The 12,964-nt window shown below is 43.0% G+C and overlaps 1 protein-coding gene across 1 annotated transcript in view; it reads right to left on the reverse strand.

Moving 5' to 3' along the window:
• Positions 1–2,180: 2,180 nt before the first annotated feature.
• SYNPO2 (synaptopodin 2) overlaps positions 2,181–12,964 on the reverse strand; it is a 165,173-nt gene continuing 154,389 nt past the window's right edge. The window contains exon 5 of the mRNA XM_038769145.1: positions 2,181–3,311. Coding sequence (XP_038625073.1) covers positions 2,805–3,311 — 507 coding nt within the window. The 3' untranslated portion in view covers positions 2,181–2,804. The remainder of the gene's footprint in view (positions 3,312–12,964) is intronic.

Below are 12,964 nucleotides of genomic sequence, written 5' to 3' on the forward strand. Positions count from 1 at the left end.
TAGTGGTATCTTGGAATCATCCACCTCAATCAGTCAGTCAATTGTATTTGTTGAGCGTTTGCTGTGTGCGGAGCATGGTACTAAATGCTGGGGAGAGTACAACACAACAGAGTTAGTAGACACATTCCCTGCCCGCAATGAGCTTACAGTCTAGAGGATCCATTCACTGAATGGATTTCAGTCATCCATTCATTCCCACTCATTGTTTACCACAATGCTGGTTTTCCCATAACACGAGGTTGTTGAAGAACACAGCCGCTGCTTTATAGCAAAAATGACTCGATTCAGATTTTCTTGCTAGTGAAAAATGAACTCTTTAGTCCAAAGCTTCACCGTATCCTTGATGCCTGGAAGTTGCAACTTAAAAAGTTTATTATCACAGGATAGAACAAAAGTGGACTTCTTGTTCTGATGCAGGCAGAGGGAGCTCATTTGTTCTACATTAATAAGCATTAAAAACAAGCTATCATTTTTAAGTACACTGAAAAACAAAAACATATTTATTGTTCATTGACTGTGGATTTTCTGGTGATACACTACTGATCCTATCGACCGATTGAAATGAACTTATTTGCAGGCGTTGATAAAATAAAAGCAGCCAAGTAGCAAATGCTCTTAAAATTGCTTAAATCTTAAAAACACTGGCAAGTGGATTTAATCGACAGCTAGACCGTGCTTCGAAAAGAACTATAGATCCTGCCTAGGAAAGAAAGGCTCACCGACGAATGGACTTTCCTCTTTAGGATTCCACAAAAACGTTTAGGATTCCAAGGCTCTTCGGGCAGAGTGAGGATGGATCAAGGAGGGGCTACACCACTCAGCCCCACCCCAAGTCCCTGCTTTTTGCTTTTTCTTCGATCAGCAGTTGCCTCCAAACTTCTCCTGTTTTACCACTCCCTGAGGCCCTTGGTATCTTCTTCGGTGACCTGACAACCACCCTCTTCTTCCCCATTCCTGCTAGAACTTTTTTAAAAAATCTCTGTGCTGCTCATCATTTAGAAGCACAACCACAAACTTCCTCTATCACTTATCAAGGCACACCACACTGATAAAATATTTCAGCAGTCTCAGCAGTGGCCAACCACACCACAATGTGTCTGCTCTTTAGTTCACGTTTTCGATTATCCCGGTAGGAACACGACCGGCAGAAACGAGAAAGTGCGAATGGCACCGTGCAAATGACTAGCACCGTAACTAGTTTCCGCACACACGTTCTCCATCCTGAAGTTTTCGCAACTGACCTGAAGCTTGTCCATCTGTTGAGACGGAAGCCTCCTGTCATCTTATTTTCAAGTGAATGGCTGTCTTGGATATTGGCTGTGGCGGGGTTTATTTAGGGAAAGAGAAAGGGAAAATAGATCAGTGGGTATTCCCCGCATCTACTTTAGCCTTAGTAAGACCCATGATGTCTTGTTCACAAGATAGACTGCTTACAGTTAATACTTTTCAGTTAGTACTTTCAATGTCAGGCAATCAGAGGCAGATAGCTTGGTTTCATGATATGGCCAAGCTCACAAAAACTTCAGTAAACAATTCCAACTGCAAAATGTAGATTTATAACATTGATGATTAACATCTGTTGCACATCCCAGTGATGTCTACCGGGAGTTGTAGCTTCAATCGTGTAGCGTTTAATGTGATGTTTTCCATAACTCAATCAATTGCCTTGATCCCTAGATATATAATAGCAATTATTACCACCTACCACTTCCTCGAACCCATTAAAAGCCAATACAGTATTTCTTTCCTTCCTATCTGGACTCACACCATATGACACATAACTGAAAACCCTTCTCCAAACAATACCTTTGAGAATTATAACAACCAATTATAGGAGTAACTCTGGCCCTGAACCTGATTTGTTCTGTAACAGACGAGTAGTGTGGATTCATCACCCATCAAATGAAATTTGGCAAATGATAATCCATTTTCCGCCTCTTAGATTTCGAAAGAGCTCAAAGTGAATCCTATCCACAAATCTCTCACCCAATCACCCTCTCTGTCTGCCTCAAAATCATGCTGACATGAAAAATGACCCGACACATAAATATCCATTTCAAAGGCACAGAACTTCTGGAAACATTTTCAGTTGTTGATTAGATTCTCTTTTTCAAAAACGCTTCAAGGAAAAATAATAAAAATCCACTTGAGAAACCCTTTCTCATATAGATATTACCTACTGAAACCTATTGAAATGTCCTCCAAGTCCAAGATCATCACCAGACCTTCCAATTACGGACACATGCAATATCTTTTTATCTTTTCTGTGCCACTCACGACACAGAAGCCAATATCCTAATCTTTTCCTAAACTGACACAAGTTCACCAGATGAACCCTATGGAAAAATGTACAAATTAAAAGTACATTAACTTAGTTAAGCTACATAGTTATAGAAAGGGAATTTGTCTTCCAGCCCAACATTTTTTTAAAAAAGAAAACCATTCAGAAAATGGCTTTTACTTGGCAAAATATTTGAAGTTGATTTTTATTATACCCCTTTTTCCTTGAGGGGGAAAAAACAGCCGACTCTTTTGAGTTGAGGCTCTCTCCTACCTGACTACTTACGCTGACCCTGGACATAAACACACACACACTCACACAAATGTCCACAGTTACATACACAAACGCTTGTCCTACAGGAGTCCCCAAGAGTTGGCTAATCCAAATCGCATTTTTTTTTTCCATTCAAACTGATCGTCAGGCTAGAAAAAATTTATCAGACCAGAAAGGCCATTCTCCTCCTTTGGACGGCCTGGATTTTGAGGCCAGAAGAAGGAAGATGCATTCAGAGGCCTTCTGATTTTCAGGTTTGGTGCCTCCATCCTCTTGGGTGAGGATTGTAGTTGCAGTCACCCAGGGAAACGCAGTAATCCGATCTGGACTCCAAGGCCACCAGGTTGGGATCAGTTCTACAATATGCAAAGGAAAACTGCGAACCATAGGGGAGGCTGGCAAGAGGGACCGTCATGTTGCTCTTTGGTGCTGATACGGAGCTGGACTGTCTTCTTCCTAGAGTGGCTTTCAGCACTTGGGGTGGGTAGGAAACTCTCTGCTTCCAATACTCCGGTGGCTCCGGCATCGTTTTCCTTCGGGCGGCTGAGACCACGTTGGCCACGATGGACTCTTGGATATTCCTGGGCCCAAAGGCGTCGTCCACTAGCCCCAGAGGGGACTTGGCTGCTGCTTCCCAAGGAGTTAATCTCTTGCTGGTTTTCTCCGGTCCCGGATCAGGCTGGAAAACCAAGGGAGAAGTAGGGGAGAGAACAAGGGCCACCGGTCTCCCAGGAAGTGAAAATGAGCGTCCACCCTCCTAGAAACAATGAGATCATTAGATAATTTAGTTCCCAGTCATCGACCAGCTACGATGGACAGGAGCCCAATAGCAAAGGCAGTGAAACCCACTCTCAACTTCGAGATAAACCTGTCCCGTTTTGGTGTCTGCAGAATGACAGGTGCTTTCATGGACCATCTGAGAAATCAGGAAAGGAGTTCTACGCTTGCCTCCTCAAACTTTTTTCCCTCCGGAAAATGGAAAGATGTATTGGATTTTACAATCTATTTTGCATTTTACCAATCACAATATATTCCTCTTAGATGCAAAATGGACTTTGCCTATACTCACCGCCAACCCCTCACCCATATCTTGCCTCTGGCCTGGAACTCCCTTCCCTTATCCCTCAGACCATCACTTTCCTCACCTTCAAAACCTTATTAAAATCCCATCTCCTTCAAGAGACCTTATCTGACTAACCCTCAAAAAACTCCAGTGGTTGCCCATCCACCTCCGCATTGACAAAAACTCCTCATCATTGACTTTAAAGCACTCCACCACCTTGCCCCATCCTACTTCACCTAGCTAATCTCCTACTACAACCCAGTCTGCACACTTTGCTCCTCTAATGCTAACCTTCTCACTGTGCCTTGATCTTGTCTATCTCCTGGCCGATCCCTAGCTCATGTCCTGCCTCTGGCCTGGAATGCCCTACCTCCTCAAATCCAACAATTACTCTCCCCCCTTTCAAAGGTTTATTGAAGGCAAATCTCCTCCAAGAGGCCCCCTTTTCCTCTTCTCCCATTCCTTTTTGGGTCGCTCTGAATTGTTCCCTTTGTTCATCGATTCATTCATTCATTCTAGACTGTGAGCTCATTGTTGGGTAGGGACCATCTCTATACGTTGCCGATTTGTACTTCCCAAGGGCTTAGTCCAGTGCTCTGCCCACAGTAAGTGCTCAATAAATACGATTGAATGAATGAACATTGAATTCATTCAATTGTATATATTGAGCTCTTACTGTGGGCAGAGCACTGGACTAAGTGCTTGGAAAGTACAATTTGGCCACAGATAGAGACAATCTCCAGCCAACAACGGGTTCATCCCCTCCTAGTCCCACAGCACTTTTGTATATATCTGTAATTTCTTTATTTATATTAATGTCTGGTTCATCCCCTCTAGACTGTAAACTCTCTGTGGGCAGGGAATGTGTCTGTTATCATTGCGTTGTACTCTCCCAAGCACTTAGTACAGTGCCCTGCACACAGTAAATAGTCAATAAATATGATTGAATGAAACTACATATCTAACATAGTAACATGGTAACTGGACACCTTATAACCTTTAGCCTTCCTGGCCACATCAATGCAGGGCAGAAGTCGTGTCTCACATAATTTCCTACTACTTCTACTCAGAGCTGAGTGCAGTACTTCACACACTGTAAACTCTTAGCAAATGTAAGCTAGACTGTAAGCTCATTATGAGCAGGGAATGTGTCTGTTTATTGTTTTATTGTACTTTCCCAAGTGCTTAGTATAGTGCTCTGCATTCATTCATTCATTCAATCGTATTTATTGAGCGCTTACTGTGTGCAGAGCACTGTACTAAGTGCTCTGCACACAGTGAGTACAATTAAATGAATGAAATGTCATCACCAATACTACTCTGAATTTTTGTTAGTTATCAATATCATTGTTCTCATTAACAGTGACACTGTTAATTTTTATGGGAGACCACACTTCTTTCACTTTGCCTTTATTTTTAACCACTCTTAACTGTAAAAGTGGACGGAAGCCATTTGTGGAAAATATTTTTTATAATTCATAAAGGCAGAATCAGATCTCTGTCCTTTTTCTTCAACCCAGTTTTTGGGATATCTCTCTCTCCCTCTCTCTCTCTCTCTCTATATGTATGTGTGTGTGTGTATGTATATAAAACTGTTTGTGTTAGCGCTTACTATATGTCAGGCACTGTTCTAAGCACTGGGGTAGGTAGATACAAAGTAATCAGGTTAGACACAGTCCATGTCCCACATGGGGCTCACAGTCTTAATCCCATTTTACCGTTTTACAGATGAGGTACCTGAGGCACAGAGAAGGTAAGTGCCTTGCCCAAGGGCACACAGCAAAGTGGCAGAGTTGGGATTAGAACCAAGGTCCTTCTGATACCCAGGCCCTTGCTCTAACTACTAGGCAACATTGCTTCTATGTGTGTATATATACACAGAGAAAGAAAGAGAGAGAGAGAGAGACTTAGCATCTACTAAAGTTGTTTCTGGACGGATTGAAATGCTGACTGAAGGCCAGCACCATCTGACAGTTTGCATAGAGAGTCCGACATATGGAACATTTAGTCTCCATATATTTAAAGCAGTTTGTTCCCTGACTGTTAACCCAACCTATGACACTCTAGCTATTCCAATGTAACCCAGGCAGTATAGGATGCAAACATCTGACAGTCTTGGAGAATCTCCTGGTGTTGACAGCACCCACAAAAGGGTTAAGCTCCCAAAGGGCATTTCCTGACCTCAGGCAAGATCAGCCAATGACAGATGTTTCGAAATAATAATCTAATTTTGTGTTAAGGGTGCCGATACTCTAACATGACCACTAATAGCTAAGCCAAGTTTCTGGTAGCTCTTTGCAGTCCTTTTTCACGTCTCTCCTCCTGGCTCTCGACACACTCTCCTGCCTGTTTCTGACTTGGGGAGCTAAGGGGACCTGAGTTAATAATAATAGTATTTATTAAGTGCTTACTGTGTGCCAAGCACTGTTCTAAGCACTGGGGGGGATACAAGGCAATCAGGTTGTCCCACGTGGGGCTCACAGTCTTAATCCCCATTTTACAGATGAGGGAACTAAGGCACAGAGATAATAATAATAATGATAGCATTTATTAAGCTCTTACTATGTGCAAAGCACTGTTCTAAGTCCTGGGGAGGTTACAAGGCAATCAGGTTGCCCCACAGGGGGCTCACAGTCTTAATCCCCATTTTACAGATGAGGGAACTGAGGCACAGAGATGTGAAGTGACTTGCCCAAAGTCATGCAGCTGACAAATGGCAGAGCCAGAATTAGAACCCATGACCTCTGACTCCAAAGCCTGTGATCTTTCTACCGAGCCAAGCTGCTTCTCTATAATAATGATGATGGTATTTATTAAGCACTTACTATGTGTGAAGCACTGTTCTAAGTGCGGGGGGATACAAGGTGATTAGGTTGTCCCACATGGGGCTCACAGTCTTAATCCCCACTTTACAGTTGAGGTAACTGAGGCACAGAGGAGGTAAGTGACTTGCCCAAAATCACACAGCAGACAGGTGGCGGAGCCGGGATTAGAACCCACAACCTCTGACGCCCAAGCCCGTACTCTTTCCACTGAGCCACGCTGGTTGGAGGGTTAGAAGGAATCGAGAGGAGGAAAAACAAAAAGAATGTCAACCGTATAAGGGACAATCCGATTAACTTGAAGGATGCTTGCAGATGAGGGAACTGGGGCACAGACAAGTTAGGTGACTTGCCCGAGATCACACAGCAGACAAGTGGAGGAGTTAGGATTAGAACTCAGGTCATTCTGACTCTCAGGCCTGGGCTCTTTCCACTAGGCCATGATGTTCAATTGTCATTTCCATGATGTACTCTCTCTGAATGGGCCACTGCTTATCTGCTCTGTGACCTTGGTCAAGTCACTTAACTTCTCTGTATTCTCCCAAGTGCTTAGTGCAGTGGTATGCACACAGTAAACATTCAACAAATACCATTAATCGATTGATTATCTGTGCCTCAGTCACCTCATCTGTAAAATGGGGATTAAGACTGTGAGTCCTATGTGAGACAAGGACTGGCACAAAGTAAGCACTTAACAAATACCACTTAAATAAAAATATTGAAGGGGTAGGTTGGAAAAAGTTAAAAACTCACACTCTGCCCTGTACCAGCCAGGAAGTCAAGCAGCAGGGAATCATTAATTCCCCAGAAGCCTTCTTTTCTGGATCCGGCCAAATGGAATGACAGACAAAAGGAGAATTGGATTACCTGGCACTTTTGTCATTCAGTCAATCTTATTTATTGAGTCCTTACCCTGTGCAAAGCATTGTACTAAGCATTTGGGAGAGTGCTTGGCACCTAGTAAGCACTTAACAAGTACCAATTATTATTAACAATATAACAGACACATTCCCTGCCCACAGTGAGCTTATAATCTAGAGGGGGAGACAGAAATTATGTATAAATATAATTTTACTCTGTTGCTTCCCCCTACCTGTAATTTATCTTAGTGTCTGTCTTCCTTACTAGATTGTAAACTCCTTGAGGGTAGGAATCATGTCTTCCTACTCTATTACACTCTTCCAAGTGCTTAGTAAGGTGCTCTGCACATAGTAAACATTCCATAAATATCTTTGATCGATCCGTTGATTGATTTAGAGAGATACTTGAAGCCCTAAGAGTTCTATATTGCCCTGGAGCCAAACGGACATTCAATATAAGAAAGCCTAAAATCCGCAGGATGAGAAACATTACTCCACGTGGAGAAAGAGAGAGAGAGAGAAAGAGAAAGAGAGAAAGAGAAAGAAAAAGAGAGAGAGAGAGCGAGAGCGAGCTTTTGCCTTTTATTTCTGTGATTGTCAGACTGCCCTGAATCTTACAGAAAGAGAAGAGAAAAACAGAAAAAGAAGAGAATAAAGGGAAGCCCGGCTGGGGGAAAAACTAGTCTTTTGTATGTGCTTTCACTTCACTAGTCTCTCTTGGGGAGGGGCAAGTGGGCAAGTGAGTGAGTGAATGAATGAGTGAGTATTTACCTGCTTGTGCAGAAATGGTGAGAAGTGCCCACAGCTGTAGAGACTTCTCAGCCCCGTGGGATGCTGAGCAAAAGCCAGGCACAGGAGAGGGAGTGGAAAGAATTCACTGACAGCAACTGCCCAGACTTTAAAGAGGTGAGCTTCCCTTTATCATACATTAAATTTCACTTCCTGTTGTAAAAAAGTAGGTTTTTTTTAAAAAAAAATTCTTGTCATAGTTTAAGCTACTTTGCAATCTGGGCACTTTCAAAAACAGTGTTATCTAATAATAATAATGATGGCATTTATTAAGTGCTTACTATGTGCAAAGCACTGTTCTAAGCATTGGGGAGGTTACAAGGTGATCAGGTTGTCCCCCAGGGGGTTTGCAGTCTTAATCCCCATTTTACAGATGAAGTAACTGAGGCACAGAGAAGTTAAGTGACTTGCCCAAATTCACACAGCTGACAATTGGTGGAGCTGGGATTCGAACTCATGACCTCTGCCTCCAAAGCCCAGGCTCTTTCCAGTGAGCCACACCGCTTCTCTTCTGCCCATTTTATCTCTCATGGGCCCCTCTGTTGTCTTTCAAGAGGGTTAAGCAGGAATGTTTAACTTATTTAAATAGGAATGCCATGGTTGGTTCTTATAGTTTCTGAGGCAGAGTAAGTTAGGTAACCTCAAAGAATCAGAAATGATATTTTTAAAGCACTGGAGGGGTGTGTGGCCATAATGTGGGGAAAGGGAGGGGAAGGAGAGCTGGGTAGATGCTAGGGGCTCAATCAGCCGGACAACAGGGGGAATCCCAGGAGAAAAGAGTGTCTTGGGAATGCTCCTACAATGCTACCATTCAGCAAGAAATAACTCAATTCTATTTGAGTGCTTGCTGCGTGCAAAGCACTGTACTAAGCACTCGGGAGAGTACAACATAAGACTTGATAGACACTTTTCTTGCGTACAATGAATTCTCTTCACCTGCTCTGGCTGCTGCTCCACTTTCTCTTCAACTGCAGGATAGTTATTGGCTGTGCTCTTGCGAGTGTTTTGACGTGTGTGGCAATATAAGGGTTTCCAGGCCGGGCAGCATGAAATGGAGGCGGGTGTGGAATTTCTGAGAGAGAGATATGACTTTTTCAGTTGGTGTTGTGGTGCTTTCCAGGTGAACTGGAGAGGCCACAGAGATTCAGTTTCTGAAGTTTCAGCTTGAGCAAGTAACATAGCCTGAAGCCCACTCAGTTTAAGAGAGCATATTCTTAAGGGTAAAAGGCCATGTTTGAAATGTGTTCAAAGGTTTCAAGCTATTTTGTGCCCTGGAGCTTGGAAAATTAAAATCCCACAGATGGAATTATCTGTTTATTGGGAAATCGGCAAAAGGTCAGCAACAAAAATAATTTTTCTCCCTATCCCTTTGTCTTCCTTCTGCCTTAACTACTTCAAACTTAAAAAAACAACAACAAACTTTTACCTCCACAACACACAAGGTATTTGCAAGCCTGTCTCATAAGGATTAAGAAGCATTTCCTTTCCTTTTATATTCACAAAATGAGTATGTAAAAAGCAAAAAAAAAAAAAAAGTCCTAAAGCATGTAGACATCAGGAACTAATTTGCCTCTGACACTGGCCCCTACTGGGCTTTTGCAGTTTGAAAATGGTTAAACCCACCTGTTTGTTTGCCCTTTCTACACAGTTAGCCATATATACTTGCCTTTACAGAGAGTTCCAAACCCAATCCACTTTCTTGTAGATGCCAAATTAGCAACACACCTGATACAAAGGCTCACATCATCATAGTCTCCTGCTCAGCTTTCAGATCAGGTCACCGCCAGCACTGCAAGCCAGAAGCAGCAGCATAGCAGAGTGGCAGAGCCGGGATTAGAACCCATGTCCTCTGACACCCAAGCCCTTGTCCTTTCCTCTAAGCCACGCTGTTTCTCTAAAGGGTAGATTCAAGCTAAACAAGTTGGACACAATCCCTGTCCCACCTGGGGCTCACAGTCTTAATCCCCAGTTACAGATGAAGGTACTGAAGCACGGAGAAGCTGAGTGGCTTGCCCAAGGTCACCCAGCAGGTAAATGCTGGAGTTGGGATTAAATCCCTGCTCCTCAAAAAGCCTCCAGTGGCCACCCATCCGTCTCCGCATCAAGTAAAAACTCCTCACCACTGGCTTTAAAGGACTCCATCACTTTGCCTCGTCCAACCTCACTTCTCTCCTTCTACAACCCAGCATGCAGATTTTGCTCCTTTAGTGCTAACCTTCTCACTGTGCCTTGGCACCACCCCTATCCCAAATCCTGCCTTTGGCCTGGAATGCCCTCCCTCCTCAAATCCAACAAACAATTACTCTCCCCTTCTCACCTCCAAAGCCTTATTAAAGGCATATCTCCTCCAAGAGATGGGGGACTAGGCCGCCCCACCTTTTCTCTTCTTTCCCTCCCTCCTGTGTTGCCTTGATTTGCTCCCCTTGTTCTCCCTCCCTCCCAGCCCCATGACACTTATGTACATATCTGTAATTTATTTGTATCAATGTCTGTCTCCCCCCTCTAGACTTTAAGCTCATTGTGGGCAGGAAATGTCTTTTATTGTACATTCCCAAGCGCTTAATACAGTGCTTTGTGCTCAATTCATCATCATCATCAATCGTATTTATTGAGCACTTACTGTGTGCAGAGCACTGTACCAAGCGCTTGGGAAGTACAAATTGGCATCATATAGAGACAGTCCCTACCCAACAGTGGGCTCACAGTCTAAAGGGGGAGACAGAGAACAAAACCAAACATACTAACAAAATAAAATAAATAGAATAGATATGTACAAGTAAAAGTAAAATAAATAAATAGAGTAATAAATATGTACAAACATATATACATATATACAGGTGCTGTGGGGAAGGGAAGGAGGTAACGGTGGGGATGGAGAGGGGAGATGGGGGGGGGGGGTGGAGAGATCAATTAATACAACTGAATGAAAGAACCCAGTTCCTTCTGACTCCCAGCAGAAAAAAATGTGTTTTGCAGTTGAATAGGACGCTGCTTGGGGTTGAAGGCTATATGACAAAGTACTAATAGAACAGTAAGCATTTTAGACTATATCATATCATTTTTTCAATCTCTAATTCACTGGGCTTAATTTTGCCACAAACGAGGTATATTTCTGAAATGTGTCGGCCCTACAGCTCCCTCTTAAATCGTTCCTTCAGGGATCCAAGAGGTACTCTAGTGGTTTAATTGAAAAATTTCCTCCCTTCTGCCCAGGTTGATCAGGAGTATACATTGTTTTGTTTTTTTTTAAAGAATAATCATGCCTTTTAAGAGTAGTTTTACTTCTGATGAAAATTCCTGAAGTTGAGCTTTTTTCTTTTGCCTGCTGTATTTTTTGTTTTTGTTTCTGAAATTAAATAGCAAATTATAACAACCCCGAGCACTCTGGGTTGTTTGGGGGACTTGGAGAATAGGTCTAGTAATGAAGGATCCTTCCAGTTTTGAAATGGTTGAGGGGGGCAGAGTGTAACTTGGAGAGGTATAGGATTTTCATTCCAGGTGCACTTTAGTGTTAGTGATTCCTACACCGTAAGCTTGTGGTGGGCGGGGAACACAGAGCCTTCAAGCCTTACTGAAGGCACATCTCCTCCAAGAGGTCTTCCCAGACTAAGCCCCACTTTTCCTCATCTCCTACTCCCTTTTGTGTCACCTTGACTTCCTCCCTTTGCCCTTCCCTCTTCTCCCAGCCCCACAGCACTTATGTATTTATCTATTTTATTTCATCCATTGTCGTATTTATTGAGCACTTACTGTGTGCAGAGCACTGTACTAAGTACAGTCAGACTTACAAGTACAAGTAGTACAAGTCAGCAACATATAGAGATGGTCCCTACCCAATAATGGGCTCCCATTGTCACTGTTTATTGTTGTATTGTACTTTCCCAAGTGCTTATTACAGTGCTCTGTACTCAGTAAGTCCTTAATAAATATGATTGAAAGAATGAATGAAGAGAGCCACCCTGGCCAAAAGAAAAAAAAAATCTTCCAGTCTCACCCTGTACAATATAAATTTCTGGTCAGGGAACATGTCTCTCCTTTGTGTTGTACATTCCTAAGAGTTTAATATGCATTAATAATAATAATAATATTTAAGTGCTTATTATGTACCAAGTGCTGGGGTAGATACTAGAAGATCAGGTCCCACATGGGGCTCACAGTCTAAGTAGGAGGGAAAATTAATGATATTTGTTAAGCGCTTACTATGTGTCAGGCACTGTACTAAGTGCTAGGGTGGATACAAGCAAATCCATTTGGACACAGTCCATGTCCCACACAGGACTCACATTCTTCATCCCCATTTTACAGAGAGAAGCAGCGTGGCTTAGTGGAAAGAGCCCGGGCTTGGGAGTCAGAGGTTGTGGGTTCTAATCCCGGCTCCACCACTTGTCCGTTGTGTGACTTTGGGCGAGTCACTTAACTTCTCTGTGCCTCAGTTACCTCATCTTTTAAATGATTAAGACTGTGAGCCCCACGTGGGACAACCTGATAGCCCTGTATCTCTCCCAGTGCTTAGACCAGTGCTTGGCACATAGTAAGTGCTTAACAAATAGCATCATTATTATTATTATGAGGTAACATAAGCACAGTGAAGCGGCTTGCCCAAAGCCCCACAGTAGACAAGCAGCAGAGCCAGGATTTGAACCCATGACCCTCTGACTCCCAGCCTTGTGCTCTATCCACTATGCCATGAGAACTGGTTTTGAATCCCCATTTTGCAGATGAGGGAACTGAGGCACAGAGATCACACAGCAGGTAAATGGCAGATCCGGGATCAGAACCCAGTGGGCCCTCAGTACCTACCAGTTTTACTACTATGAAAAGTGGATTTAGTTCAGCCTGCATAATACCAAACTGAATAGTCTAATGATGATCCTCT

This window comes from Tachyglossus aculeatus, chromosome X5, assembly GCF_015852505.1.
Source record: "Tachyglossus aculeatus isolate mTacAcu1 chromosome X5, mTacAcu1.pri, whole genome shotgun sequence".
In the NCBI taxonomy this organism is placed as follows: Eukaryota; Metazoa; Chordata; class Mammalia; order Monotremata; family Tachyglossidae; genus Tachyglossus; species Tachyglossus aculeatus.